The sequence below is a fragment of the Mytilus galloprovincialis genome, chromosome 2 (assembly GCF_965363235.1).
Source record: "Mytilus galloprovincialis chromosome 2, xbMytGall1.hap1.1, whole genome shotgun sequence".
Lineage (NCBI taxonomy): Eukaryota > Metazoa > Mollusca > Bivalvia > Mytilida > Mytilidae > Mytilus > Mytilus galloprovincialis.
The window spans coordinates 52,658,021-52,686,016 of record NC_134839.1 but is presented as its reverse complement, the minus strand read 5'-3'; the positions used below and the strand labels follow the sequence as shown (position 1 = coordinate 52,686,016).

At 31.2% G+C, this 27,996-nt stretch overlaps 1 protein-coding gene across 4 annotated transcripts; it reads right to left on the bottom strand.

The window, feature by feature from the left end:
- Positions 1–101: 101 nt before the first annotated feature.
- Positions 102–26,703, bottom strand: LOC143063827 (FAD-dependent oxidoreductase domain-containing protein 1-like). 4 transcript variants are annotated; one of them, XM_076236210.1, is made up of 11 exons: positions 26,625–26,703; positions 24,451–24,846; positions 23,414–23,543; positions 20,992–21,091; positions 20,388–20,482; positions 19,317–19,492; positions 18,715–18,860; positions 17,290–17,425; positions 11,830–11,844; positions 6,991–7,095; positions 102–3,607 (listed from the first exon to the last, which is right to left on the bottom strand). In XM_076236210.1, the coding sequence occupies exons 2-11, from the start codon at positions 24,823–24,825 to the stop codon at positions 3,353–3,355; spliced, it is 1,533 nt and encodes a 510-aa protein (XP_076092325.1). In that variant the 5' UTR covers positions 24,826–24,846; positions 26,625–26,703; the 3' UTR covers positions 102–3,352. The 4 variants fall into 4 exon arrangements, with proteins under 4 accessions (XP_076092325.1, XP_076092326.1, XP_076092328.1 ...); XM_076236211.1 differs by having other exon boundaries at positions 26,590–26,656; XM_076236213.1 differs by lacking the exon at positions 26,625–26,703 and adding an exon at positions 26,413–26,433.
- Positions 26,704–27,996: the final 1,293 nt, after the last annotated feature.

Here is a 27,996-nt window from a genome sequence, read left to right as displayed (position 1 = left end):
AATAGATACCGAAAGATAAAAGAATGACAAGCCTAGCCTGTTGCATCACAAATCCAGCAGTAAGGCATATAGAAAGCTATGGTATTCAACATAATACAATATTTACATTTGTCTAGTAAGTTTATTTGAAAACAGAATCAAAACATGCAGATAGATAGGTTATATTTAAAAACAAATATACATGAATTTCATTTTTTACACTTTTCAACAATAAAGTTAACAAATACACTCCTAAATATAACAAACTAGTCAAAATATCTAATCATAAACAAAACAAAATGATTTGACACATTTTTAGATGTAAAAATACTTGATTAAAATATAAAATGACTGTCGTTTCCATAACAGGAAAAAAGCTGTATGAAATATAAATATGTAAATTAATGCCATGTTTCACAATATATATCTTATAAATCAAATGCAACAACAGAGAATTTAATCACAGCCATCCTATATAAATGAGATTATATGCAGTGGTGGTCTGAATATTATAAGTAAAGAAATATCTTACTAACAAACATATCATATCTTCTTTTAAATTTCATCTGGTTATTATCTTATATTACAAGGATTATAAATATTCTCTGAATCAACAATCTATAAAGTTATTCCTGAATATCATTTTTTTACTTCACAAATTACTGGTGCATAGTATAACGTAAAATGAACGTAGGTATGATAGAGAGGGTTTCCAATTACAAAAAAGAGCTGTGAGAATATACCAATCCTTTTATTCCATATCACTTTTTAATGACTCAATCTAAATACAAAGGCAATAAAAATTTCCAATTTGTCTGAACCTTCCAGGATATAACAACTTGTTTCTGAACTATATTATGTTTTATGCATTTATGCTGTTTTTGATTGATAATGCTATACTAGGAAATACAAAATATACATTCTAGATAAACTGTCAGATAGGTTTTTCAGTCACCTTTCAATGACTTTATTGGTTTGCAATAAGTGCTGTATCTGTTTTAATTGAATCATCCTAAAAAGACACACAGCTTTTACTTTTTTGTGGAAATATTGATTGACTGATTGATTGACTGGAGTTTAACACCACTTTCAACACTATTGTGCTATTTTGTGATTGTCATTTTTTATTGATGGAAGAAGCTGAAGCGCCACTGACTTTGGGTAGGAGAAACTGACAACTCTTGTCATTTAAGATTGAATTCAAGTGCACCAGTCCTGTGCAGGATTCAAACTCACAACATCAGGGTTACAAGACTAGTAATACAGATATTAGACTACTTAGACCATTCAGCCATAGAGGCCCTCTTATATACTATAGAATATAATCTTTCTCTTATTAATCTAATAAATATAAGCTATTTTTTAATTAAGAAATAATTCATGGGGGCTTGAATATATCGTTATTTTACCACGGGTTGGCCCTTTATGACAAATATTTTACCCTGAGCGATAGCGAGGGGTAAAATATTGGCATAAAGGGACAACCCATGGTAAAATTTAGATATATTCAAGCCCCCATGAATTATTTCGATTCTGATAAGACAAATATAGCAGTTGTTTTGGTTCAAAGCGCACTAGATGGAGGCAAATATTTGCCGTTCCCATAAATTAACCCACTTTAAGATTGGCGGTAAAGAACGGAGCAAACAGATTTAGTGACATGCTCAAACTATTTACAATAATATATTTAGATAGATTTGGATGAATTTTAATGATAATTTACTTATATATCTTCTATGTATATAAAAAAGGGCTTATACCACATTTTAGTATTGTTTGTTTACGTTTCATTCTGGTGATGATTTTCGGTATCAGAAGCGTGTATTTTCCCGAAAAATGCTTAAACTATTACGTTATCATTCTATGACGTCGTGTACTCCATCCATAAACAATCATATGACGTGGGAGTACAATCAGAACAGCCCAACCAATATATTCATATTTTACCACGGGTGTGTACTCAAAGCGTTTGAAGGACGTCATGTTAGAATTTAATTTATTCTAGTAAGGGAGCTACCATTTGATTTTTATGGAGGGGGGGGGGGGGGGGGGGGCTAGGATGAAATTTGAAAAAAATAGGCAGGACAGGAGTTTTGAGTAAAAAAAAAGGCAGGATGAGACACTTGCAAAAAAAAAAAAGTCAGGACGACAATTTAGGTAAAAAAGTCAGGATAAACTAAAAAAAAAGGCAGGACCGAACAGAGTGAAAAATAAAAATGCAGGACAGAGATTACAGCTAAAAAAAAATGCAGGACAAAATTTTTCATCCTAGCCCCCCCATAAAAATCAAATGGTAGCTCCCTAAAGAGAGATAACCAACCAATTTTGAACCATGTAATATTGCAAGGTACAAATATTGCTCTGAACATCTTAAATCATGTACTGATAGTTCATATTGAATATTGTGGTCCTTTTATTTAAATGGAAAAACAATCTTTAGTGTACTTTGTATACTACCAAATACATATTCTGTAATATATTTTTAAAGTTGAAGAAAATGTGTTAATGCATGCTTATGAGACATGTTCACAATCAGAGATTAGATAAACAAACAAAATAAAAATTATAACTGCAAGCCATGGAAAAATCTAAAAATCATGTTTATAAGAAAAAACTGAGTATTAAACATATAATATAAAACAAAACTGTTTTTAAAAACAAACAATTCAATTTATTGAGAAATGCAAATTGTTTCATAAAATTCTATTTATCTTTGTTATAATGATGTGTTTATAACAACTGTGGAGGGTCTATCAACATGATTAATGTTTGGTAGTCAGTCCATAACGAGACAACTTATCAACAGGGAATGGTCATACATGATAATGTATGCAATAAATTATGTCACCTGTCAGGATAAGATGTCGCCCTCAAATGTAGGAACTACAATACTAGTTTTAAGATAATGTGAACAATGCTGTCTATCTTTCATCATACAATGAAATTTTACTGGACTGGTTCATCATACAATGAAATTTTACTGGACTGGTTCATCATACAATGAAATTTCCAAGGACTGGTTCATCATACAATGAAATTTTACTGGACTGGTTCATCATACAATGAAATTTCCAAGGACTGGTTCATCAGACAATGAAATTTTCAAGGACTGGTTCATCAGACAATGAAATTTTCCAGGACTGGTTCATCAGACAATGAAATTTTCCAAGACAGGTTCATCAGACAATGAAATTTTCGAGGACTGGTTCATCAGACAATGAAATTTTCAAGGACAGGTTCATCATACAATGAAATTTCCGAGGACTGGTTCACCATAAAATGACATTTTCCAGGACGGATTCATCATAAAATGAAATGTTATATGACTGGTTCATCAAACAATGAAATTTTCCAGGACTCCAGGACTGGTTCATCATACAATGAAATTTTCAAGTACTGGTTCATCATGCATAATTCTGTCAAAACCAAACCTTGTCAAGTCTATAGAAGTGAAATCATGATCATAAAATAGTTCACCAATAGCCCTTCCTATAGCCACCGATTGTTGAACACCGTGTCCACTCATGCCATTCGCAAACCAAAAATTTCTGAATTTTGGATGAGGTCCGATAATAAGATTCTGATCAACATAGTTATAATCATAATATCCAGCCCAGGCACTCTTCAACTGCAAAAATAAAATGTAAATAAACATTATAGTAAATTAAGACAGCTTTGTTATCCTGCCTACCATATTCTCTTAAGAATATTATTTAAGAAATATTTCAGTCTTAAGGATGTACTTAGGTGAGGTTAGGTAAAAATTAAGAAATTAAGAAATAAAAGTTGATACTATAAGCTGGTAGAGCATCAATTAAGGATAAAGATAAGCTAAAAATATTGATAGGTCATGGACCTCCTTTTCGAGATATTTCAAATTTAAAATATGGCGGGAAAAGGCTGACTCGGACTTTCACTTTATATTTGCATTGATATTATTTGGGTCTCAAACAAAAGAAAGAAAATCAAGAATCTTCTAAAATTTTGGTAAATGACCTTTCATGTTTGCTATTTGGTCTTATATGAAAAGATAAATGGGTGTTATGGGGCAAAATATTTTACATTGTATTGTATGGAAAAACACCAAGGAGTTCGAAAATTTGACACAAAATCCAAAACCTCACCTAAGTACATCCTTAAAAGAACAAACTGTGGATTTTTTTTTTTTATTTTGTGAAGTTTGAAAAAGCACTGTCAATGATCACCATAAGCCAGTAGCTACTCAGTGTAGCATGTTGGCCACTTAGGTCTCGCAAAACTATACCAAAAAGAATCCATGACATACCTTAAGTAAAGAAATTGACTAAAAATCATTTAAGTTGACATTTTTATTAGATGGCCATTGTTATGGCAAATTTGTTTGCAATTTGCTAGAAATGGTTTATGGCTGACAAGTAGAATAAATTAACATGAAATAAATCAAGTTTGTACTTTCTTCATTCCTATGTAATCATGGGTTTGACATAAAGCTATACCTATTAAAGTGCATTTGTCAGGAACTACTGTTAGTATTAACATATATTAGGGTTATAATCAAGTCTTATTTGCATAAATGTGAACCAGGTGCTCCGCAGGGTGCAGCTTTATACGACCGCAGAGGTCGAACCCTGAACAGTTGGGGCAAGTATGGACAAAACATTCAAGCGTGATACAGCTCTGAATTTGGATTGTGATCAAATTTTTGACATTACATGAGTTTTTTTTACACAAAACAAATGTCAAGATTTTACAAATCAATTAAAGATTTCTTCTTCAAACTTTTTAAATCTAAAATTAAATAGTTGACACAGCATAGGTTTCTGACACAGAATGAATGTGGTCTAATGAACTTAAAAGTTTTTTTTTGCCTTTGAGCAATTCACTATGCTGTTGAATATTAATCCTCTCAAAAAAATGTTTGAAGAAATTTTCTTTTTATTTATGAAATCTGAAATGAGAAAAATTTAACCCCCCCCCCCCTTTTTTCACATCCCCGTTTCCCTTTTTCCAAAACTGATATCAATTCAAATTTCTAATGGAGTTTGCAACAATAACTACTCTTTTAAATACATCATAAAATATTAAAATGTAAAATAAAGTGCTTGTTATCACTGAATGGTAAAGATTGGGTGGTAGTAAAAGTGAATATACATTGTTTATTATATAAAACAATAAAAAAAAACTTCATCAGCAACATTTTATATTGGCAAATTTCCAATGAAGTTATTTACATAAAGTTATTGGCAAATAAAAATAGAAAATGACATCATAGTCATGTCTGGCAAATTTCCAACATATATTATCAAATACTATTCTATACAAAGAAAGATAACTCCAATTGAAAATTAATTGCTATTGCACAATATTGTGCAATTAGATATTTCTTGCTATTGTGCAATACTGTGCAATTGAAAATTTCTTGCTATTGCACAATACTTGATATGGAATCCTGATTTGGACCAACTTGAAAACTGGGCCCATAATCAAAAATCAAAGTACATATTTAGATAAAGCATATCAAATAAGCCCAAGAATTTAATTTTTGTTAAAATCAAACTTAGTTTAATTTTGGACCCTTTGGACCTTAATGTAGACCAATTTGAAAACTGGACCAAAAATTAAGAATCTACATACACAGTTAGATTTGGCATATCAAAGAACCCATTTATTCAATTTTTGATGAAATCAAACAAAGTTTAATTTTGGACCCCCATTTGGACAAACTTGAAAACTAGGCCAATAATTAAAAATCTAAGTACATTTTTAAATTCAGCATATCAAAGAACCCCAAGGATTCAATTTTTGTTAAAATCAAACTAAGTTTAATTTTGGACCCTTTGGACCTTAATGTAGACCAATTTGAAAACGGGACCAAAAATTAAGAATCTACATACATAGTTAGATTCGGCATATCAAAGAACCCCAATTATTCAATTTTTGATGAAATCACACAAAGTTCAATTTTGGACCCTTTGGACCCCTTATTCCTAAACTGTTGGGACCAAAACTCCCAAAATCAATACCAACCTTCCTTTTATGGTCATAAACCTTGTGTTTAAATTTCATAGATTTCTATTTACTTATACTAAAGTTATGGTGCAAAAACCAAAAATAATGCTTATTTGGGCCCCTTTTTGGCCCCTTATTCATAAACTGTTGTGACCTCAACTCCAAAAATCAATCCCAACCTTCCTTTTGTGGTCATAAACCTTGTGTTAAAATTTCATTGATTTCTATTTACTTATACTAAAGTTATTGTGCGAAAACCAAGAATAATGCTTATTTGGGCCCTTTTTTGGCCCTTAATTCCTAAACTGTTGGAACCAAAACTCCCAAAATCAATCCCAACCTTCCTTTTGTGGTCATAAACCTTGTGTCAAAATTTCATAGATTTCTATTCACTTAAACTAAAGTTATAGTGCGAAAACCAAGAAAATGCTTATTTGGGCCCTTTTTGGCCCCTAATTCCTAAAATGTTGGGACCAAAACTCCCAAAATCAATCCCAACCTTCCTTTTGTGGTCATAAACCTTGTGTTAAAATTTCATTGATTTCTATTCACTTTTACTAAAGTTAGAGTGCGAAAACCAAGAATAATGCTTATTTGGGCCCTTTTTTGGCCCTTAATTCCTAAACTGTTGGAACCAAAACTCCCAAAATCAATCCCAACCTTCCTTTTGTGGTCATAAACCTTGTGTCAAAATTTCATAGATTTCTATTCACTTAAACTAAAGTTATAGTGCGAAAACCAAGAAAATGCTTATTTGGGCCCTTTTTGGCCCCTAATTCCTAAAATGTTGGGACCAAAACTCCCAAAATCAATCCCAACCTTCCTTTTGTGGTCATAAACCTTGTGTTAAAATTTCATTGATTTCTATTCACTTTTACTAAAGTTAGAGTGCGAAAACTAAAAGTATTCGGACGACGACGACGACGACGCAGACGACAACGCCAACGTGATAGCAATATACGACCAAAAAATTAAAATTTTTGCGGTCGTATAAAAATTACTACGATAATTTCAATGGCTTACCTTAATTTTTTCAAACTGTGGATATCTATATGCTAATTTTGGCCAGATTTTTTCTTCAAAGAAAGTGTAATCAACATCTAAGTTACTGATGTCAGGTTCTTTATCCTGCAAACAGATACAAAATACAAGTGAAGGTCAAATTTACTACACATAGTAATGACAAAACTGCTAAAAGAGATCTTGATATGTGGTGGTCCAAAATTTTGAGAAGAACTATCCCAATTTCAGTATTTTACAAACATTTGAAAATGCCTGTACCAAGTCAGGAATATGACAGTTCTTGTCCATTCGTGTTTGAAGCGTTTTGTTATTTGATTTTGCCATGTGATTATGGACTTTCCAAATTGATTTTCCTCTAAGTTCAGTATTTTTGTGATTTTACTTTTTTTTTAAAGAAATAATAGTGATGACCTGCAACTTCTCTTTAAGGACCACCAGAGAATATTTTTTCAGAGAACTCTTTAGCTAATAATTCATAAAAACAAGTTTTTCTCTTATTATATTTGTTACATTAAAAGAATTAGTTTTAAATATTTAAATTATTCACACATGATTTAGATGTATGACTGTTCCATTAAAACATTCATTATATCTACAAAAGGCACTTTGAAAATAAAGTAACTATCTATGGAAGCAATTTTAGAATTACAAATACAATTTAACTGTAAAAAGATCTTTAAACCCCATACATAGTTCAGAATTTGAAGGGCCTTTCCTGTGTATCATGTAAAGTTTTTTCCAGGAACCACTCTATGAATAATGAAGATGACATATGGAGTTAGACACTAGTATTCTTGACCCATTCATACTATAAATAACCAGATGCTCCGCAGGGCGTAGCTTTATACGACCGCAGAGGTTGAACCCTGAACGGTTGGGGCAAGTATGGACACAACATTCAAGCTGGATTCAGCTCTAAATTTGGATTGTGATTAAATAGTTGACACAGCATAGGTTTCTGACACAGAATGAATGTGTTCTAATGAACTTAAAATTTTTGTTTTCTCTTAGAGCAATTCATTATGCTGTTGAATATTAATCCTCTCAAAAAAATGTTTGAAGAAATTTTCTTTTTTATTTATGAAATTTCAAATGAGAAAAATTGAACCCAATTTTTTTAATCACATCCCCCTTTCCTTTATTCCAAAACTAATCTCAATTAAAATTTCTAATGGAGTTTGCAACAATAACTACTCATTCAAATACATCATAAAATATTAAGATGTAAAAAAACTGCTTGTTATCACTGAATGGTAAAGATTATTTTAATTTATCAGTTGGTAGTAAAAAGTGAATATACATTGTATATTGTATATAACAAAGATTTAAGTTGATTCTGGACAAAGAAAGATAACTCCAATTAAAAAAAATCTTGCTATTGCACAATATTTTGCAATTAGATATTTCTTGCTTACTATTCTGGACAAAGAAAGATAACTCTAATTAAAAAAAAATTTGCTATTTCACAATATTGTGCAATTAGATATTTCTTGCCATTGCGCAATACTGTGCAATTGAAAAGACTTGCTATTGCACAATACTTAATATAATAATTTTAGATCCTGATTTGGACCAACTTGAAAACTGGGCCCATAATAAAAAATCTAAGTACATTTTTGGATTCAGCATATCAAAGAACCCCAAGATTTCAATTTTTGTTAAAATCAGACTAAGTTTAATTTTGGACCCTTTGGACTTTAGTGTAGACCAATTTGAAAACAGGACCAAAAATGAAGAATCTACATACACAGTTAGATTTGGTATATCAAAGAACCCCATTTATTCAATTTTTGATGAAATCAAACAAAGTTTAATTTTGGACCCCGATTTGGACCAACTTGAAAACTGGGCCAATAATCAAGAATCTAAGTACATTTTTAGATTCAGCATATCAAAGAACCTAACTGATTCATTTTTTGTCAAAATCAAACTAAGTTTAATTTTGGACCCTTTGGACCTTAATGTAGACCAATTTGAAAACGGGACCAAAAGTTAAGAATCTACATACACAGTCTTGACAGTTAGATTCGGCTTATCAAAGAACCCCAATTATTCAATTTTGATGAAATCAAACAAAGTTTAATTTTGGACCCTTTGGGCCCCTTATTCTGTTGGGACCAAAACTCCCAAAATCAATACCAACCTTCCTTTTATGGTCATAAACCTTGTGTTTAAATTTCATAGATTTCTATTTACTTATACTAACGTTATGGTGCGAAAACCAAGAAAAATGCTTATTTGGGTCCCTTTTTGGCCCCTAATTCCTAAACTGTTGGGACCTAAACTCCCAAAATCAATACCAATATTCCTTTTGTAGTCATTAACATTGTGTTTAAATTTCATTGATTTCTATTTACTTAAACTAAAGTTATTGTGCGAAAACCAAGAATAATGCTTATTTGGGCCCTTTTTTGGCCCCTAATTCCTAAACTGTTGAAACCAAAACTCCCAAAATCAATCCCAACCGTTCTTTTGTGGTCATAAACCTTGTGTCAAAATTTCATAGATTTCTATTAACTTAAACTAAAGTTATAGTGCGAAAACCAAGAAAATGCTTATTTGGGCCCTTTTTGGCCCCTAATTCCTAAAATGTTGGGACCAAAACTCCCAAAATCAATACCAACCTTCCTTTTGTGGTCATAAACCTTGTGTTAAAATTTCATAGATTTCCATTCACTTTTACTAAAGTTAGAGTGCGAAAACTAAAAGTATTCGGACGACGACGACGACGCAGACGACGACGCCAACGTGATAGCAATATACGACGAAAATTTTTTCAAATTTTGCGGTCGTATAAAAATTAATCTGTGCAAACAAGAATGTCTTAATATTTCTTTTAAAAAAGCAGTATCTACAAGTTTTCCCCAAAAAAAATGTTGCCAATTTTGTTCAAAGAATATATAATATATTTTGTTCAAAAAAAATATACAAATAATAGCTATTTTCGTGCAAATTTTACTGTTCTTTTTTGGATAATTTACTTTTTATCAAGAAATTGAAATTTTATTTGTCCAACAAATCTAATATGATAGTCTACCCAATATTCATATAATCCTGGATCAACCTTATAAATATTCAGGCATACGAAATCCAATTAATAAGAAAATGTGTTTACGAAAACAATGCATGATCATTGTAGAAATTAAGACAACTCAGCTAACAAAAGAATTGGAACATTTTTCTAGAAGTTTTAATACAATAAACATAGGCAAACAGTACCAATAGACATGTTTAAAGGCTACAATGAACTTAAAAAGGTAATGAATTTGCAAAAACCTCACCAAAATGAAAGCAATGGCTGAATGAATACTTTGACTACCATTCAAATTATCATTTAATTTGTGATATGATAAAATAAATTCAGTTGTGATTTCAGCAATGTTGTGATTAAAAAAATAAGACAGGTGCAGAAATTATATTTAAAAACAGGAAAGGCTTCACTGTAAACAATTGTGGTCAGTCCAATTAGTCCAATTAGTCCAATTAGTCCAATTAAACATGTGAAAAGAAACATAACAGAATAAAACACAAATCAAAATGATAACAAAATGATATAAATATACCATACCAAATTGTTAAAACTGACATTCAGTGGTTGTCATTTGTTGATGTGTTACATATTTGTTTTTTGTTCATTTATTTGGACATATATTCAGCTGAGTAATAATTAACAAAGACCATATATTTTTAATAAAAAAAGTAAGCAAAATAGAAGCTAAAATTAAATTAGAATTACTGAGGGTCTCATACACCAAAGAAAGTAGCTTTTGATTAACCTGTGTACATTTTTCCTTTTTCTAAAGACAAGAAAGGCTTTATCAAAACTGTTTAAATGCAATAAAAAGTTTGAAATGATAAAAAAAATCATATCAACAAAGGAATATATTCATCATAAACAGCTTTTTAAGAATTATTGGAAAAACAGTAAGTCAAAATTTTAAGAATACCATAAATTCGTGCAATTTGTGTACCTCTTACATGAAAACCATGTGATTAAATAACATTGCATTGATAACTAATTTTTAATACTGTTGCTAGAATTGATATTGAACTATTTCAGAAACTATTTTTCTCTTAACCAATTGTGTTTTGCAAAAGGTCAATTATGTTAAAATGTTACAAAATCTTTAAGTTGTTTAAGTTATAGTGTTGATATATAAATTGCTCAAGCATAGCTCAGGTAACCATGGTAACTATAAAGTCAATTCAACATGCAGTTATAACATCAAAATCTACAAAAAACAAGAATGTGTCCATAGTAATGCCCCACTCGCACTATCATTTTCTGTGTTTAGTGGACTGTGAAATTGGGGTAAAACTCTAATTTGGCATTTAAATTAGAAAGATCATATCACAGGGAACATGTATACTAAGTTTCAAGTTGATTGGACTTCACCTTCATCAAAAACTACCTTGACCAAAAACTTTAACCTGAAATTTGCACTATCATTTTCTATGTTCAGTGAACCATGAAATTGGGGTCAAAACACTAATTTGGCAGTAAAATTAGAAAGATCATATCATAGGGCACATGTGTTCAAGTTGATTGGACTTCAACTTCATCAAAAACTACCTTGGCCAAAAACTTTAGCCTGAAGCGGGACGAACGAACGCACAGACCAGAAATCATTATGCCCCTCTAATATCGTAGGTGGGGTATCATAGGTGGGGCATAAAAATAAGTTGACATCTTGTTAAAAATTTGGCAAGAGATAAATTGTTTCTGAATTAACATTTTTTTAATGACACATGTATGCATGATACATAGGCCTTAACCACAAATAAGAGCAAATGTGTCAAAAAATATTAAATAACTGGAACAGTTGAACTATGTGTTACCTCTGACTTGAAACCCTAGAAAAATTCAACAATTTTTTACATTTGTTACTCTATTGTGTGTGATCTACATTGATTATTAATTCATTAATAAATTACAAACATCATTACATATGGCAAACTTTTCTCTCAAATTTTTAGATATTTTGTTTAAATCCAATATCTTCAAAACATTGCCTAGAAATCATTTTCATAACACTTTCATGAAAATTTGGTTAAAGACAACTTAATTAATATATTTTAAGATGAAGCACTAAATCTTTAGATATTATTAATTTTCAAACAAATTCAACTTGTACACGTGTGTCCATTTCATATATATATTGTGTACAAGTTGTAATGTACAAGTTATCAGTGTTTTATGAACTGCTAAACATAAATGGATGATGCAAGCTTACAGTCTTTTGCTTTGCATATTTCTGTCATATTTTCACAACAACATGGCACAATCTAATACCGAGCATTGATACAAAAAACATTATTAGACCACAAAAAGACTTTTTATGGATATGAATATGGTACCAGGAGAAAAATAAAATTAGAACTTAAATCATTCAGGTATCCTCATTTCCATTTTGATGACAAGGATAACAGCACTAAATGTTAGATTGAAGTGTATACATTTGAATTTAAAACATTGAATTAGAAAATATTAGAAGATAAATCTGTATCACCTGGTGCAAGAAGGTGGGTGTCAAAAAACTTATAACTTGTACAAAAACCCTGTACAAATTATAATTTGCACAAACTTACATCTTGAACACAACATATACATGTGAAAATTTGTACAAAGAAAGTTTGCTGTAAGTGGGGGGATTTTATAAATAAATTTCTATCCAACATCCATTTAATGGAGACATTTAGCTTTTATGTCCACATCCATTTAAACTATCAATTGGTGCCAGAGTATATGCAAAGCTCTTGTAAGCACTGGAGGGTAAAGATTGCTTTAATTTATGAGTGGGAATTAAAATCAAATATTGCATTGTATAAAACATTGGTTGTAGTTGATTCAACTATAATTCTGGACAAAGGGAGATAACTGGAATTTTTATAGTTTAAGAATGGATATCAGATTCCTACACCTTGCAAAAGTTAATGCTATTTACAACATTATTTTGTAATTTTGATATGTGACTCGCCATGACATTTGTAGGCTTATGGAGGTTAGAAAAATTAAAAACATGATAAATATCGAGATTCAATGAAATACGTTTTTGTGAAGAAGAGATAAACACTTTCCTTGGCTTCATTTTTGCTGACGACGAACTATAAATCATATATAAGTTTTGAAGAAGTTTTACTTTATCGTTTGAAGTGAAAAATATTTGAATCTACATTTTAAATTGATTAACAAAAAAAATTAAATTTCTGCTCTATAGATTTCCTTTCATAAATGAAATCTGAAATATATCCCTAACAAATGCACCGTATAAAATGCATATAAGAGAACACCTACTTATAAACTGTTACGCGTCGCATACTAAATATAGCGACATGCATAATAAATCTAAATTAAATTAAAAATCAATTCTTCTGAGAACAATTGAAGGTCTTTCCACCTCGATAATAAGAATGAAATTTAAAAATCGATGTTAGAAAATGTCACTCCTTGTTGATGTAATATGGTTCTTCAAATTGATATAAAAAAATAAGATTAATAGGTATATGCAGAAGACTTAATTGTTTTATTATGAACAGAAAATCATTTTTAGCAAAGGTCAAAATCTCGAACGTCAAATTGACCTTTGACCTCAATTTCAAGGTCATAGGTCAGTGATCTCAAATCAAAAGACCCCAGGTCAATCATTTGTATGGTTGTGGAGAAAAACTGATTTGAAATACATAAGGGGAGAAAACGCCTATAAGGGTTAACCAAAACACTTCGACTGAAATAGGTTGAAGTTGCGCCTTTTTGTAAACAGTAATTTGGCAAACAAATCATACCATTAACTGTAACAGTTTCTTTTGAACAACGATAACTAGCAAAATTCAAAATTTATAACATGACCTTGACCTTCGACCTTGATCTCGATTTCAAGGTCATAGGTCAGTGAACTCAAAACGGAAGACCGGAGGTCAATCACTTATATGGTTGTGGAGAAATACTGATTTGAAATACATAAGGGGAGAAAACTCCTATAAGGGTTAACCAAAACACTTTGACTGAAATAGGTTGAAGTTGCGCCTAATTGTAAACAGTTATTTGGCAAACACATCATATCATTTACTGTCACAGTTTCTGTGGAATAACGATTACAAGCAAAATTCAAAATTTAGAACATGACCTTGACCTTTGACCTTTGACCTTGACCTCAATTTCCTTCAAATGGACCAAGGACTTCATATCAAAAGACTGTAGGCCTCTACGACTTAAAACGTATGAATTTATCCAACAAATCGTCTATCTTAAATTTTCAAAGGGAAATAACTCCCATAAGATGTCTTCCGATCACTCAAGTCAAAATAAACCAAATCATTCTCAAGAGTAGTCGAACAATTTGGTGCAAACAGTTTGCTAAAATCTTTTACGGTTTTAGAGATATAGCGATAACAAGAAAAAGGGGACGCGGGGAGATAACTCCTATAAGAATAAGTGTTCAGTCACACAGGGTGAGTTTTGAAACCCCCATTACTGTACAACATCATTGGCCAAAAATTCCATTCGATATGTTGTAAGACAAAAAAGCATCTCAGACGGCAGAAGAAAAAAAAAAAAAATTAAAAACCAATTGTTCAGAGAACCATTGATGGTCTTTCCACCAGTTAAGACCTTTTTTTTATATGAAAATATTAAAATTTGGTTTTAAATGTCAATTTTAGCGTCAAATGGCAGCTTATTGAACGCTTATTCCAAAAATATATGGTTTCTATACAAAAAAATATAAATAAGGGAGATCATTTTTTACTTCCGGTTTAAAATATGTTACTTCCGGTATTTTTTTATTGATTACTTGACTCTGATTCCAAAAATATATGGTTCTATATACTTTTTCATTAATTTAGTACAAAATATAGCTACTTCCGGTTTACAAAAGGTCACTTCCGGTTGTCTTTTTCTAGATCACATTGCTTGCAACCTAATTTTAAAAGTCCCATGTCTTGATCATGTATACATATGAGGTAAAAGCAAAGGTCAAAATCTAGAACGTTACATTTACCTATGACCTTGAGCTCAATTTCGAGGTCATCAACCAAGGACCTCAAATCATTAGACTATAGGCCTCTACTATATATTGTTTATGAGTTGTATTACCTTACAACTAATATTAGATATAAAAGGGGGCAAAACTGGCATCAAATGTCTACGTACTCTTTCGACTAAAATTTACGTGTTACGACATGTCGCAACTAACAATTTAGTAAAAATAATTTGTCGATAAGTTATACGGCTTTTGAAAATAAGTGAAAATAAGCCAAAATCAAAATTTATAATATGACCTTGACCTTTGACCTTGACCTTATTTTCATTTTTTTGGACCAAGGATCTCAAACCAAAAGACCCTAGGTCTCTTTCACTTATGGTTTACCAGTTAGAAATGCATATTCTTATATCAAACATAAAAGGGGGGATAACTCTCATATGGAATCTCGATACGGCTTCGGTCAAAATAAAACAGAACATCTTGAGGATATAACGAGCAATTTGGAAAAATAAATTTGTCGGTTTCTTATACGGTTGCGAAGCCTTAGAGATAACAAGGAAAACAGTGTTCGGGGAGATAACTCTTATTTGGGAAAGTATTCGGTTAAGCAGAGTTGGTTTCAAAAGCGTATAAACTGTTCGATATCATATTCCAAAAATCTAAGCGACATCTTGCGAAACAAAAAAACAGCGAAGGAAAAAAATTAGGCGGAAGAAAAAAAAAAAAAAAAATAATAATCAGAAGAAAAGCAATAGGTCTTTCCACGGAAAAGTGGAAAGACCTAATAATCAGAAGAAAAACAAAAGGTCTTTCCACGAAAAGTGGAAAGACCTAAAAAAGGAATTCTTAAAGCTCACTTTGACAAATTTTAAACTAACTTCATTTCAACAAGTTTAAATTAAAATAGAGCTACAAAAAAATAAATAAATGCTCTGCTCTATAAATTTTCTTTCATAAATGGAGTCTGAAATATATCCATAATAAATGCACCGTATCAAATGCATATATAATGAGAACACCTACTTATAAACTGTTACGCGTCGCATACTATGTTTAGAGACATGCATGACAAATCTAAATTAAAAGACGAATTTAAAAAAAGGAATTCTTAAAGCTTACTTTGACAAATTTTAAACTAACTTCATTTCAACAAGTTTAAATTACATGTTCTAAACTAGAGCTAAATATTGTTTGTATTGTAGTAAATTTAAGACTTTGAAAGGAGTAGGTCCAGTAAGGACCGATTTTGGCCTCAAATTTCAGGTTCATCTGACGAAAGATTTTGACCACTTTTTAAACACTTAAGTGTCTATTTCATTTGATTCAATTAGTTAATGTGAAAGATTTTATCTGATTTAGTCATTAAAAACGATCCGATTCAAGCTCAAATATGAAAAATCTACCAAATATGCCGAAAAAATGGAACTTTTCAGATGGATTTTGTCAAAAATGAAAGTGGCCGCATCCGTGTTCATCCTCAACCTTTATATATGTTATGTATTATCATAAAATACAACTTGCATTTCAATATTAAGGATGAACACGAATGCGGCCACTTTCGTTTTACACGAAAACCGTCTAAAATTTAACTAAAATGCTAGAATTGTGAAGATTTCAGTAATTTAGCATGACTTAATGGTGCTAGTACCCGATATATGTGCATTCTACTGTCAAAAACAGCCCATATTTATGTAGCAGAAGCATTCTACTGTCCAATAAATAACTAAAAGTTTACATTTTAACAATTTTGTAAAATTGCTATATTTTGGGGCCAAAAAGGGGTCTTACTGGACCTACTCCTTTTATTCAAATACGCTATTGAACATTGCTAAGAGCCAATAAATACAATAATTTTGTATTTTATAAATTAGTGCCTTCAATAAATAAAAGCCGTCATAGAACAGTCTCATTTTCATACCGATATTCGAAATGACTCGTTTCATTGCTATTACAACAAATATGTCATAATAACATGACAGAGAGTTTTGTTTCCGAATATTCTAGATAAATATACAAAAAGCAAATTTTAGACAATGTACCCTCCTAAGCCTGGAAGTGGCTAGTCACATATAGTTAACGGCGTTTTTCTCACAATGACGTTCTACCTCCATAAGCCTGGATATGTCGTGGCTGGTAACATATGTGAACATATATTTCATTGATTAATTTCTGAAAAGGCTGTATAGAATGTTATAATCAATGCACTAAAGTGTGTGTATCTCAAAAGTAGTGATAAGCCTTTAGATATCATGTCAGAACCATTGGGTTTGATTGCATTTTGATGCAATCTTTACTCAAAAAATATTCTTATAGTTACCTCTTCAGGGGACAAACCACATATATAACATCCACCTAGCCCTTCTCTTCTGAAATATACTCCATTTGTATCTACAGTCAAAGGTGCTTCTAAACCTGGCCCATTTGGACAGTGAATAACATAAACAAATCTTTTTCTATAAATAAAGTTTTTGAATTAGAATACTACCTTAGTCTTTAGTTAGAAAGAAAGATTTTATAACATGTCAATCTATTAAGAATATACATGTAGGTCATTTATTTTACAAAACAATCAATGTACACTTATTACATGTATTATAAATTCTAAATGCATTTCTTTAAAAGTATGGTGTAAGCTTTGAGGTTTATTTACCCTCCAAAATCATTAATATTAATGGTAATACCAAACAAATTATCATATATCCATAATCTATTCTCAACAAAATGGGTTCAAAAAGGAATCAGTGGCTTAAAAGATAAGGAAAAAAATTATATGTGACTTTTAAAAGACGAGGAAAAAAAATTATGTGGTCAAAAGAAAGGAAAATTTTAAACGTAGCTTAAACGACAAAGAAAATATAATGAAGTCAGATAGTGTTATAAGACTTTAATATCAAGTCTCAATCATTTGAAAATTATAAGAAACTTATAGTTAAAACTACTAGGGACTATTCATTTGCGAAAAAAATATGCTTCCTGTTCATCTATAACAATTGTTCAGACCAAAGAAAGGAAAAAGCAAGTTTTTTTCGACAAATTTCAGAAACAGTATGACACTTGAATTTTTCATTATTTTGTCATTATATAAGTCTGATTTGTTTGCTGTTTTAAAACTATATTTTTTTTCCATTTTGGTTTAAAGATCTTTATTGAGAGAAAGAAAAAGTTTATATTTTGATATGTTATTCCCTTTGCTAAAAATTAAGTGAAAATCCTAAATTTGAACTTTGAAAATGCTGACCATAATAGTTAATGACCTACACATTCAGACACTTGAATTCAAATTTGATTATAATATGATAATGATACTGAAGAACAAATGAAGAAGTAAAATAACACCGATATAAATGTAATGTTATATGTGTCTATAATATGAATCAAAATATCATTTATTGATGCTCAAGGTAACTTCAACATTTACAAACTGATTTGTCAATTATCCATGTAATAATGTTAAAAAGATGTAAAGGAAATTCTAGAATTACCAGTGTTTTGATGTTTTTTGTATAAATTGAGTAAAGTTTAAACTTTCAAAAGAGCCCTTAAATATCATTTGGTGAAGCAGGACAGATAAAAAGACAACCAGACAAAAATATGCTAAACACAAAACTACATAACTGAGCTAAACAAACACTCAGAAAGACCTTGACCCCAAACTTTGATCCTTCATAATAAAGGGACAGTAGTTCTAATTTCAATAGTGGCACCCAATATCTTGGTCATATGCCCAAAACACAATACTAACCTTGGTTCCACAGGTAGAGGAACAGATAAGCCACCTTGCCCTGTTCCAATTCCTGCCATTTCTGCTATCTCTCCAGCCCATGGTCCAGCACAGTTTATTACCAATGAAAAGTGCATCTGATGAAGATTTCCCTCCTCGTCTTTTATCTAGAGCAAAAAATAAATCTTACAAGAGGTACAGAGTGAGTCAACACTGGAGATTGTCCTCTTTTAAAATGTGAGATCTTCTTGTTTACCTCTTAAGGCTTTAAAGCAACTTTAATGATGTAGAACAGCAACAGCAGAATGTTTCTTTTGACATATTGGCTTTTTTCTAATAGTTCATGAAAATTTTGATTTCTAAACAACATCCATACAATATCCTCTACTTTCTTACATATTTTGTTCCTTTTCATTTCACATATGTCAAATATGTCATAATGTACATTCAGCTTGAATTTTATCACCATGGTAACTACTATTCTTTGACTTATAAATGAATGCAAACAGTTTTTTCTAGTGTTTGCCTTTATCAAAGATATATTGATTGATTGTTGGTTGCGTAAAGTCCAGTGGCAAATATTTTATGCATGTTCAAGACGATATTATTTGTAAAATACCTACATCAATATTATTGAGAGTTTGGAAATCAGTTGCAGATCCAACATGGCTGCCAGGGTTATTAGTCTGTTGGAACCCAACTACTTCCCCTTTCACATAGGTAACCTCATTGTTAACATTATTCTGTCTGAATGCTTTCAATAGCAGCCATGGATCAAACCAACCTTCTCCCTGTGTTCCTACAAATGTTTAGGTAGGTATGATTAAGATGCATTTTGTTACATTAGGTGATCTGTTTATTTACAATTGCCATGGCAGTCAGCAGTGAGCATCTGTTGATTGACCTGCTAGTCAAATTTGTTTTTGGTTAAAATATACTTTTTGAATTTTGGAAATAAAAATTGTGCTGTATTTAGATCCTCTACCAAGAAACTTGTTTTGCGTGCACACATATAAAAATTGTGGTTTTTGTCCAACACAATCAGGTCTGAGACCACAGTTATCTTCCCTTGATTTTCTTTAACACAAAGTGTGGACAGTGTGTTACTTGCCAATTTTTTTTATACCCTTCCAAATTTATTTCTCCATGTTTTATGCTTGAAATAGCAAGTAGGGGGGGAAATTACACTATTATTTTTTTTTAAGTAAAGTAGTAATTTGGTCCAGCTGAAAATGGTTACAAATCAGCACTTCGGAAGCTGTCAAAAGATTTCAAGACCCCCTTAACATAAAATTGTTCATATTGATTTAGAGCTGATTAAGTTTTCTATAATTTTGATATAATTTGTCCCAAAAATAGTACAACACACTGTAAAAATATCATTGAGAAAGCGCAAGTGGGATTTTTTTAATTTTCATTCATTGTCAAATTTTTTTAATTTTCATTTATCATGTTTATTGTCAAATTTTAGTCAGCAGTAAACATAATAATTCAAACCTTTATTATGCACTACGAAATAACTGTGGTCTTAGATCATCATAGGTTAGAACTTTGTTTTCAAATGCTTAATAAGACGAACAATGTTTCAAACCTTTTTTATCATCACAATTTTAGTCAGCAGTAAACATAATAATTTCAAAATGTACAGGATGGTGAAATATTTTTCATTTACAGTAAAAATAAATAATACATACCATATGATGCCATTTCTATACCCTCTAAGTTAACCCATGGAAATTTTTGTGATATTTTCTCTCTTGACATTAATTCTATTTTGGCACCTAGTTCTCTGTAAGAAAACAAGAAATATGCATCTCTACTTATAAAAGTTGTTTGAATGAACAAAATTCTATATTCTTTGTTAGTCTTGTATTATTTTTAATCTAAGCTCATTATAAATATGCTTTAATGTTTAGTGTAACATCCATTTTCACAGAACTAGTACTTATTTAGGGGCCAGCTGAAGCCTGACACTTGGTGCTGATTTTCTTGCTGTGTTGGAGACCCATTGGTGGCCTTTGTCAGTTTTTCTGCTCTTTGGTCGGGTTGATGGCTCTTAAAAACATTCCCCATTTCCATTCTCTATTTTATACTTAACATTCAATCAGTAATTCTCATGATGTATTTTTTTATTATTCAAAATTATCAGTCAAAAAGTGTTCTACAATGATCATCAGTTATTTAGCTTTTCTGACTGAGCCCCAAATTTGTGGTTTAACACCTGAAGAACAAATAAACCATAAGTATCAGTTTTGAGACCTATAAACATGATAAGGCTTTATTATTTATTAAAATTACCTCTGAAATTTAACACATGTTTCCAGATTTTCTGCTTGTTCTTTATTAGCTAGGAACATATAACCCTGGTGATTAAACTGGACATCAGGAGGTTCATGGTCTAGAACAGATAACAAAATGTATGAACAAATAAATTTGATGATTAAACTGGACAGCAGGAGGTTCACGGTCTAGAACAGATAACAAATCTCAAACTTGAACATTCAACCTAGGCAATTGTTTAAAAGTAAACAGTAAAATATTTTACTTAGAAAATAGAAAAATATTGGTAAAAGTTCCATAACTCCTACATGAATTGTTATCCTACCGTAGTCTAAAATCGTTCATCTTGTCAGTTCGTTAGGTATTTGTGTTTGAACTTAACACACGGGGAAACACCGCATTGACGTCACTACGCTACTTCCGGCGTAGAAAAACAATGTAGAATACGTTTTTTCTGCACTTTTGAATAAAAAAACATTTCTGAAGGTAAGTTTTCATTGTTGTTCTCAATTATTGCTAAAAAATGCCAAATTTCTAATGCCCGTTTCAATCCCGACCTCCGAATGTCTAAAAACATTCTAGAACTTCACAAAATCCCACTTCCGGCCTCCATTGCTTTGTGTACATTCCATTCAGCGTCATCAATCTTGTGGCAGGCAATACAGGTCAAGCAAATCGTATTTTTAGGAATTTTAAAATGACATGCTCCTTACGTCTTTCGCGATTTTCCCGCGAAAAAAGCCCAACCAAAATGAAAGGAAAACTAATTGAAAAAACTATGCCCATGCCATAATTTTGTACAGGAATATAGAGTAGGTTAATGAAAAATAATTTACATTTATTTTTCATAGAATTTTCTTTTTATTCATTATAAAAAGATCGATATTCTGACCATCATGACTGTAGATAAATATTCATACAGAATTCCATTGATGTCAAAAAGGGATGGCAAAAAAAGAGTTCCTGTTGAATAAAACCCAAAATTATTGCAAACTATTTTGAAGCAATATCCCACAAAGAAATAGCGTAATTGCCGTAGACTGGAAAATCCCCTAATTGACAGTAGAGCAATTTGATTGGGTAGAACGAAATGACATCACGTGATTTTGACGCCATTGAAATTTAAATGTAAACAAACAAGGTCAGAAGGTTCAGTATGGGACAGCATCGTACATTTAGTTACTGACAAATAATTATGAGTTACCAAGCTTGACAATGCATGGTGATAAAAAATGAAAGCTAAGTGTACAGAAAAAATAAGAAAAAAATAGCCTTAGGATAACGACTTATCATTACACCTGGATAAATGAAAATAACATGATTAAAGTTATTAGAAACCTCAAATTAAAAAATAATAATGCATATGTGTTTTATAACTCAATTGATAGTTTTCATTATAAAACTTATGTACATATACTCATTTCTGAAGAAAATTCGTTAATTTGTTCATATTTAGAAGTTTACTTTATTTTAATTGCTTGCTTCCAGGAAGCAATTCCCCAACATATTTTCTGTAGTGACCTCAGTGTGACCCATCTTGTAAAATCCGGTGATCGCAATATGCATGAATGTCCTTAAAATAAACTATTATCTGATTGTACTATTAAACACGTGCTCAATAACCATGCTTTTTTGTTGATTGTTGACAAACAGGTGACAATTGTTAAACTTCGGCTTCAAAACACAAGCTTTAATTACCTGCCATATTTTCACAACAATACTGACTGATGGAAAAAAAATTGACGTTATAGGAAATTTATGCGAAAAAAAAATGATAAAATCGTGCACAGAAGACTAAGTTTATGATGTTTGTATGAATTGGTTCAAGAATTGGAATAACATTATTTTTCACTGGTCACTCGTTTCATATGACTTTAAGGTGTACTGTGGTTTCATTATTATTCGTTGGATACCAATTTTTGTGGGTTTTGTTGTTAAAGGTGATGTAATTGTGTTACAAGATTAAATAATGGAGAATCTGTCCATGGGAAACAGAGGATGCCCCCTCTTGCATAAAACGTAAAACATGTAAAAAAGGGACATGAGGGACATAACCAAAGAACTGTAAAGTGAAGCTTACCAAATTGGAACCTGATCTGAGTTTAATGGTCATAAGCATTGTGTATAAGGTTAAAAAGACTTATTTTGGGACAGACAGATGAAAGAATGGACAGACGGCCTGACTGCAGTAACACTTAAAGCCCCCTACTTTGTGTCATTCATGTGGCAAATGGAAATAACCTTACATTTTACCAAATACCATGAATACACTGAGGTGTGACCTGATGTTCATCAATTTTAGTGCAAGAATCATATATAATGTTAAATAATTAAATGCGATGTTCCATAATAATAACCAATTTCAGTGCAATGAACTTATTTTTTACAAAAATGTTCCCTGATGTTCATCAACACCAGTCCAATGAACTTAATTTTTTACCTAATACACTAAGATGTTCCCTGATGTTTCTTAAGAAATCTGTCGTGAACATAGACATCTCAATGTTTTCTCGAAGACTAAATTGGTGACGTATTCCCCCTGCTGACAACATACTGGATGCTCTTGTGTACTGAAAAGAAAAAGCAACAGAACATTGAATTTTTATTTCATTTCTAAAATGTTGAAGCTATTAAAGATTTATAATTCTATAATTCTAGTTAAAAATATTGTGAAAACTAAGGCAATTACATATGAACATGTATCATGATTATTTACAAATGAACATAATTTGTTGAACTTGATTATAATTTTGTATCAAACTTATTTTATTGTCTCATTTTGGATTGTCCCATTTTATTTATAAGACAAAATGAAGTTGTGTTCCCTGTTAAGCTAACTCTGTGTTCAATGGTTTACCCTAAATTTGCATATGATACCTACCTATACCCTTACACATTTTAAGAACATTTTTGGCTTTAGCATTATAAAGAGTTGTGAATGTCACCCTATATATATCATGTACACATACTAATAGTCATTATCGCACCACGGGTAAAATATCACGTTGTGATTGGTTTAACACCGTCATGTGGTGACCACCTATGAGACCGTAGGGGGTTAGTTAATTTCAAATGGGGTTCATGACGCATTTATGGTGACGTCATCTATTAATGTTGTTGTGTTTCTTTGTTTATTTTTCAACATAACGCAGCAGAAAAAGTCCAGCATGCGATAAATTCATTATACGGTTACTACTGACCCCCTACGGACCATAGAGGGTGAATAAAATCCATAGGGGATTCGGCCTCTGGCCTCACCCCCTATGAATTTTACTAACCCTCTATGGATCCGTAGGGGGTCAGTAACAAACCATATAACTTACAACTACAAATGTAACTTATATGATTGTCTATCTGATAATATTTTAAGAATACAATCATTTCACATATATATAGTTACCAGGTGGAAGAAAATAAATTTAAATAACTTATACCTTTTTTTGCCTTTAGCTAAAGTAAAAATGAGCTTTCACTTACACCATAATCTCTTTCCACTATTGTAACATTGACACCTTTAGGATTTCTTTTCTTCAACCAATAAGCCACTGAATTTCCAACCAGTCCTCCACCTATGACCAATATATCTGCCTCTCTAGGAACTACGTTCCTTGCTTGAGTCACATGACCTGTAGTAAAAGCTCCAGTGATGCTCTTCACCTCTTCTTTTAAAATAATCCATGGGGAGTGGTAGGTACCAGCTGCAGGTGTTTTATACTCTTTCTCAGCCACAACTTTGTTTTCTTTTTCTGGATCATTTGGATCAGAACTTTTGTCACTCAAGCATCTTATAGATACAGATTTGTTTAGTGAGTTACATCTACATCTCAGCCTAGGTGCATATTTACTAAACATTTCAAAACAGGAAATGTAAATCTAAAATAAGATTAAATAAATAAGTCAAATAATTTACTGACATGACTGAAATGAAACTAGCTTTGAACATTTATATCAAAGTTCTGTATTTTTGACAATTAAAAGACCATATAGCGGTTTGTGTATCAGATTTACCAAAAGGAATGAGCATGATGGGGGTGGCCACAGGGTCAAAGGTGATTGAAAAAATGTGATCAGTTTTTTACACAACTTGCATGAAAATTTACTTTAATAGGAAACATAACAATTGAATGTAAAAATTATGTAAACTGCTGTCTAAGAATATAACAAATAACAAAGTTGATAGTAACAATCAATTGTGACATTTGATTTATGGCATTTTTTAAGATGTTGAATTGTACAAATTTTGTATATCATGTATATCATATACTTGTTATTTGAAAATGAAAATAAACACAGTTACCTTGCAGCATGGTTAACTTATAAGGATTTTTCATATTTTATTTACAGAAATAATGTTTACCTCAGGCCACAATTAAAAATATTTTGGTTTGCCCAAACCCTACTCAAGGTTGAGACAGTGGGTAGGTAGGTAGGCATTTTTTAATTTTTTTTTTAAAGAAATTGAAGTATCGGATGATTATAAGTCTTCATGCTTATCTGATTAAAAAAAAAAACTTCTTCAAATCAGGACAATAAAAGAATTTGAGTAGGCAGCTTTTTTCTGGGTAGGTAGGGTTGGGTAAACAAACCTATTTTTTTTTATGGCCTCACACAAGCTGCATGTCTATCATGTCTATAATATATATTATGTAACATATCTATTAACATGATTAAATTATTGTATTCATTCATATTAAACATCTCTCATATTTTGATCTGACATGTAACAATTAGTTGATATGGTTTGACACCTTCATGACCTTTTAGATTTAGTCTTCTTTAAAAGTATATAGAATATTAAAAGAAGTGCAACTCAAACTCAAACTGGATCTGTATTTGTTGTTAATTAGTATTGTGTTTAATAAGTGGATACATGTATACATGTCTTTTAATACACATAATCAGTATTTGGAAATCTGTCCCAGTTGACCTGAGAATCTGCCCTGCAGGCCGCTTGAACTATTGACATCAACAATCACTTTTCCATTGTGGTGTCTGGTATTTTGTATTGCCACATCAAACTTTTACTGGAATCTTTGTAAATGGCAGACAAAAAGCCATAAGGTCTATAAGTTTCTATAAACTTCTGTGTGGTTTATAAAGGAGGGGACCTTTAGTGGGACTGCAGCTGGGATCAGGTGTTTTTAAGCTCAGGATTTCGGGATGAAGGAATTCTTTTTTTTTTAATTTCCTGATGTCAGGATTTAAATTACTTTTAATTGGGGAGCTCAGGATTTCATGTTTTAAGCCTGGGATTTTGGGATCAGGACCCCTCCGAAGTCCCATTTTAAAATAATATATTAATGATTTTTTTTCATTTAGCATGTTTAGACGCAATTGGCAAAATTATGCATTCTAGTACAAATATGTTTATTTTCAAACGAGCTAACAGCTAAGGCATATCAGTAAAAAAAGACGGCATTCGTAAATTTGACAACTGACCTGTCAGCAGGTCATAATTTGTCATGTCGACTCGGACTGCGGCCAGTGGCAAATCTAAAAAAAGTTATAAAAAACAAAATTATATGATACAGTCCGAGAAAAATGGTCTGAATCCCGTTAAAGGTTGAAAACTTGGATCATAAGGTAAATTAAATGTACTAATATCTGTTAATTTACCAGAATAATACAGGTTTTAAAACAAAAATATTTACATGCTGCACTGCAACTGGCCTTGAAAAATAAACATTTGCTCTAGTTTTCAGTGTTGAGCTAACGGATAATTGTTGACCAGATACCAGTAAAGAAATTGTAAATCCTGCTCAATTTCGGAAAAAAATTGTACAGAATACGTATTTATAAGTGTATGGTACGAGAGAAAAACAAATTGAATATAAACAGAGACATATAATACAATACAATATAATACAAAGTTTTTTATTGTCAATTATGACGCCCAATAATTTGAGCAGTACAATTAAGTTCAATTTCATACAAGTGATTACATATTGATTACATTGATTATTTAACAATTAAACAAAGTCAAGTCTTTTTCAACCAAATAATTTCTGCAGAAAAGATATATATATATATATAGTTTTACAATATAATATAGAGGGACAAACTACCGGTGACTAAACTGTATCTAGAATTAATTTTCTCTCTTTGAATAAAGTACACAATAATAAACTTACTTTTTTAATTATAACATTATCCTCAGATGACATTAACCATATTAATTTTGATTTATTTGGGAGGCTTTTAAAGTTTTTGTTAACCTTATTTAAGTAATCTATATATTCAGATCTTTTATTTTCTAAAACAGGACACTGAAGAAGAAAATGAATTTCATATATGTCTCCGATATAAACAATAATTTCAAATTGAAATAAAGCACCTGCTTTTTTCTAACGAAAAAAAAAGTTTTTACAGTGTCATCATCTGAGATCATCATCGAGTGTCTGAGTCACAAGGACTTGGTTTGTCTCTGGTAAACAAATTAAAATTTTGTTAATCTTTTTTTTTTTTTTTATTTTTTTTTTAGTATTTCCTGTCTATTTGTATTACTTTATTAATGTATTTGACGTTAACATCACTATTTCTTTGTTTTCTAGCATTGTGCAGTTTACTTATTACTGAAAAATCCTAATCAGTATTCGGATATGGATAGTAAACTGCACATTGCTAGAAAACAATGATCTCTTTGTGTTATAGTAGTCTCAGTTTTCAGTATCTACCCATATGGTCCAAATACTCATATGATCCGGAAAGTCCGAGAGATCTATAGTCCGACAGTTCTATAGTCCGACGGTCCGATAGTCCGACATATACAAATACAATATTAAGTCAATGTAAGGAAAATATAAATTAGGCTGAGAAACTGGAGAAGGACGAGGTTCTACCGAACCTTCACCGACACCAGTAGTGCACTGAGTACAAAAAAGGTTTATATTTTTATGACGTTGACCTAATATTGTTTTTATACTGCAACTTGAATTAATACATTGATAGCGTTTTAAATCGCAACACACATGTCAAACTTATTTTCATCCTTTAATGGATCCATGATTGTGGAGAAAGTGTTCC